The 4,567-nt window shown below is 40.2% G+C and overlaps 1 protein-coding gene across 1 annotated transcript; it reads right to left on the reverse strand.

Annotated features, from left to right (window-relative positions):
• Positions 1 to 1,554: 1,554 nt before the first annotated feature.
• Positions 1,555 to 3,025, reverse strand: LOC118756869 (tRNA-splicing endonuclease subunit Sen34-like). Its single transcript, XM_036491607.1, has 5 exons — positions 2,947 to 3,025; positions 2,797 to 2,883; positions 2,485 to 2,745; positions 2,315 to 2,422; positions 1,555 to 2,096 (listed from the first exon to the last, which is right to left on the reverse strand). The coding sequence occupies exons 1-5, from the start codon at positions 3,023 to 3,025 to the stop codon at positions 1,705 to 1,707; spliced, it is 927 nt and encodes a 308-aa protein (XP_036347500.1). The 3' UTR covers positions 1,555 to 1,704.
• Between the last annotated feature and the right edge of the window lie 1,542 nt (positions 3,026 to 4,567).

Genomic DNA, 4,567 nt, shown 5'->3' on the forward strand with positions numbered 1-4,567 from the left:
CGCTCTGCTACGCGCGCGCATGATGGTAGAGGAAGAGCATTGAATTTGCGATCTGTGAATTCCGTGAAACCGTCCCAGTTCGCCTTCCGTGTGTTCATGAATGTCCGGTTCTCGACAGCAGCAGTCGTCGGTACGTCGGGCCCAATGGTTGGTCGATATGTCTGGAGCGCAACCATGCATTGAAGAGATGCCTATAACGGGCCTGGGTTGAGGCTTTTCCTCAAGCAGAGGCTCACGCCTGTGGCATCCTACCAGACACTTCTAACTGAGCACTTTTTGTTGATTTAAAAATCGATTGAAAACGAATAATCACTCTATCACGAATGCCGCTATTCCGACCCAGATCTACGTAACCTGGACCTAGTTGTATATCTGGTCAAGATCACTCACTCCAGCATTATTTTCCAAAATCTCTTTGAGGATTTGTATGCGGTTGTTGTTGTTGTTGTAGCGGCTACAACCCCGCCCAGATCGGTTGATATCTCAGTCGTTGTCAAGATCCACTAACGGCAGCCCTAGGAAGCGTGCAGCCCCTATCGGGTCGGTGCACAGGGACAAAGCCGTTAGGGTTGTCGGTTTTTCCGGGCATACGAAGAGATGTTTCGAGTCATGTGGGGTCTCTCCGCATGCCGGACACTCATTTCGCACATCCTCATTCAATGTACTCAGGTATGAGTTTAACCTGCTGCAGTAGCCAGAGCGAAGTTGGGCTATTGTTGTTAGTGTCTCCCGAGGCCGATGAAGCTCCGTCTCGTCTATGTCCGGTGGTGGTGTGCCTAGAACAGCATTCACAGGTCTAGAGTCTACATAACTCGAGACTGACTCCCTGTGAATGCCGTTCAGGGCCAGTCGGTAAGCTGACGGGTCCAGAGGCTGCTTGACGAACCTCTGGGCTTCGTCCGTCAGTTCATATAGATGACTCCTGACGTGCCTAGGCGAGGGCTCCTGTTCAAGCAGCTGTCTTTTCGGGTGGCCACTTCTGTGGCTCCCGATCAGAAACTGCTTGCAGAGCATTATGTTGTGCTCCTTTATAGGGAGCATTTGTTGTTGTTGTTTGTGCCTCGTTGTGGTGATGTTCTGGCGACATCAGGATGCATCCTGTTGTTGTTGTAGCAGCATACAAAATCCCCAAAGACTTTTTGGGGAGTGTTGCTGGAGTGACAGTCCTTGGCCAGATATAAATCTGGGTCGTTCCGGTTACGTAGACCCGACTGTCGTGGGAACGAGGATGCGTCCTGTCGCTGTCCTGAGTGCGGTGTTCTGTACAGTCTGTAGCTTCGTCCACTGCGTCCTACTAGTCCCCGGCGACCACACTGGTGCTGCGTAGTTTAAAAGTTGTTTTGTATGCTGTTACAGCTCCGTTCAGCTTTTTATGCCCTTTCAGTGTTCGTAAATTTAGGCGTTTATTTTCATTGATAGAATGTACGGCAGATGTTCTAAGTACCGAGAGAACATATTCCGCCAGGAGGAGCGATTAGAAATGAGTTCGAACGTTTTTATTAATGAAATTTCTTATGGGCATATATTTATATAAATGCAGGGCATGGCAATACCTATTTTTCAGTTTAATTATATTAACAGAATTTTGTTTATGTAATTACATACATACAAAGGACAAAGTCATTTAAATTTAATTAAAACTGAATCTCTCAGCTTTAGTCATTTTCGGAAGTTTTATGATTTGCTACTTTTTATTATTTTGCATCAGCTGTCTCTACTCGTACCTGCGGCTGCAGTTAGTTTGTCTCTATTACCTTCCCACCGCACAGTTTGATAATGAACCTTACGATCTGAGCCAGCACCATCCATAGCATCGTCTCCTTCTCCCTCACTAACAAAGTAAGCAAAAATGCAAATCTTATTTACTATCACGGATAAGCGCACTTTGGTAATCAAGTACAAAGGCTCCACCACAGGCGTTTCGAGTAATACTACGATATGTGATGCGTGGTACTGTAGTGGATCGCCAGGATAAAGCAAGAAATCAGCGCCAAATGAATCGCCTGCAGTGACATAATATCCACGTGTCCAAAACTCTCTAAATACTTGATATTTGAGGGGATTCTCAACAGAAGGCGGCTCCACGGTTTTATTTGCTGAAATATTTACATATTTTTTTAATTGGCGCATTATGAAAATAAGAAAGTATTAAAAGTATGGGCTTGTTCGAGTAGCAATCACAATCGCAGTGTTGCGCGAATTTCCAGCAATGTATTATGAGTTGGGCATTTGCAACAACCTTGCCATTTTTCATCAGACGGCAGTAATACCGCTTTTATTACGTGCCTCGCACAGGCCCCATGTATGTACTTACCAAGTGGCTGTGGATGAGCGCAAGCAATTTCCAGTTGTGCATTTTTGCGATCAAAAACGAAATTATCGGCTATTTCTTGCAGTATCTGCGCAGCATCTAGTTTAATATCTGTAAAGAAAATGAACTACGCGTAGGATATTATTTTTGAAATAATTTTCAAATTTTGTTACCAGCTTCCGCTACTCCTTCTCTTAACAGCTTTTTTCGCTTCCCAGCCAGTATATTGCTTATGTTGCGTTCCGTCTCTCGCAACTTTAGAGCTTTTAATGTCTCCGCCTGTGCAGTGAAGCCTGCTTCCAACTGCTCATGATACTGAACAAGCTCGCTAGCTTCTGGTACCCGCAGTAAAGATTCTTGCTTGGAAACTAGTTGAGCAATGCCTCGCTCCACCAGAAAGCGTGTCTCATGCGGCGTTAGCTCCAGTGGTAAAGCTAAGGAAGGAGCTTAACTGTAGTTATTTATCTCAAATTTCTCCAACTTACTGCAATCATTCGCCGACCAGCCTCGGATGCTGCACGTGCCCACCAGCGCGCCCACAACACGGTGCTTCCGTCGCAATGTAATGTAGTCTGTTAAGGATAATCAGGAATCTGTTTATTACCTAAGAAATCCTAGTTAAGGTATATGTTTACCGTTCACGTTAAAAACATATCCAGTGCCATTTAAAAGCGTTAAAGTTATTTTTTCAACAGCTTCGCTTGTTGCAGTCATTGTTTACGAATCGAATAAAAGGAAAATTCGCAACAAAAAATAAAGCGACATCTGTCCGACGTGTTTCATGGGAGTTGTTCAACTATCGGTGAACTTTGCCAAATCGGCACAGGGTGATAACAAAAATAGTTAAATGTAAAAATTATGCACACCAAAGAACGTAAACGCAAAGATCGTAAACAGAGAATCGCAAGCAGAGAACGTATATAAATGAGAAGGCGCATTTCCAGTGGACCGTTTTTGTTGAGCAAAAATTTTGGGGTGCAGTCGGCCAAATATACCACTCGTCGACAAAGTGCACCGCTCGACCGACGGTGTCGGTAGAGAAGTGTCGGCTGCCACCATACCAAAAATTTTTCCGTGCCACCACACTTTGAGCAAATTTACCATAGTTCAAAGCAAAATGAAAAAATAAGAACAAAATGGAAAGAGGAACAGAAATATAATAAGCACTAGACAGAGGGGATGCTTGCGGAGGCAGGCGCGTGCTTGTGTCGGATCAAAACAAACTCTAAAATAAAAATGGAAGTCAGAACGACAAGTGTAGAGTAAGCAGCGGGAAACGGGGAAAGGAGCGGGCTTTTGTACATTTGCTTGCTTGCCGAAAATATGATATTTGCGTGAAATCGATTTGCTGATTTTTGCAAACATGTATGAATTTTTCTATTTCAGCTAAGTTGATAAGATTTTCTATGGCATTTTTTTGACTTTTTTCCGCAATTGTCTAAAGTCATGTAAAATGGAGCTTTTTATAAAAACTATTTTATTATAATTTATTTAAACATATGTATGTATGAATATATTTACATTTATGATTTATTTATTTCCTTTATAATTTTATTTGATATTTTAATATAATTTAATATTAAGCCAAATTCAGTTGTTATTGTTAAATACATATACATATTAATATAATAAAGAAATGTTAATAACATCGACTTCTTTTTAATTTTGGAAAAATTTTTGATATCTTTTGATAGGTATCTGATGGCATTTTTCTTTATGGCATTTATCTTATGATGGCATTTATCTTAAAAAAAAGACATTTGGCAAAAAAAAATTCGAAAGCATTAAAAAAATTATATATGTACATGCAACTGCATAAATGAATTGAAACTGAAAGTATTTACAAAGAAGTTTTTCGCATATATACATATGTATGTGGCTATGAAATATTTTTCCATAACTAGAATTTCATAGAATCATATTATGCTGCCCGACCTCTTTGGGAATTTTTATGCATACATTTTATAAATAAAAATCAATTTATAAAATAAACCCCAAAGGTCAACATAAAATTAAAAAAGGATAATTTAATTATATTAAAAAAATAAAAACAAAAAAATAATTCTCCAACTATAACTAACTATAACTATATTTATATACGTTCTCTGCCGCCATTACGCTAATTGTGAAATCAAGAATCCAAATATTTAATAATTAAAATATAACTGCTTTTCTAAGGGAAACAGTAAACAAATAATAATAACTATACTGTGGCGAATACTGCGGCAACACAAAGCGAACAACGAGAAATAGGCA

Source organism: Rhagoletis pomonella, unplaced genomic scaffold (genome assembly GCF_013731165.1).
Source record: "Rhagoletis pomonella isolate Grant_MI unplaced genomic scaffold, Rhpom_1.0 Rhpom_scaffold_12645, whole genome shotgun sequence".
In the NCBI taxonomy this organism is placed as follows: Eukaryota; Metazoa; Arthropoda; class Insecta; order Diptera; family Tephritidae; genus Rhagoletis; species Rhagoletis pomonella.

Coding starts and splice junctions, on each gene's coding strand:
- LOC118756869 (XM_036491607.1), bottom strand. CDS start 3,025: ATGACTGCAACAAGCGAAGCTGTTGAAAAAATAACTTTAACGCTTTTA. Junction 2,746..2,796: donor CTGGTCGGCGAATGATTGCA/GTAAGTTGGAGA, acceptor CTCCTTCCTTAG/CTTTACCACTGGAGCTAACG. Junction 2,423..2,484: donor AGAAGGAGTAGCGGAAGCTG/GTAACAAAATTT, acceptor TTTTCTTTACAG/ATATTAAACTAGATGCTGCG.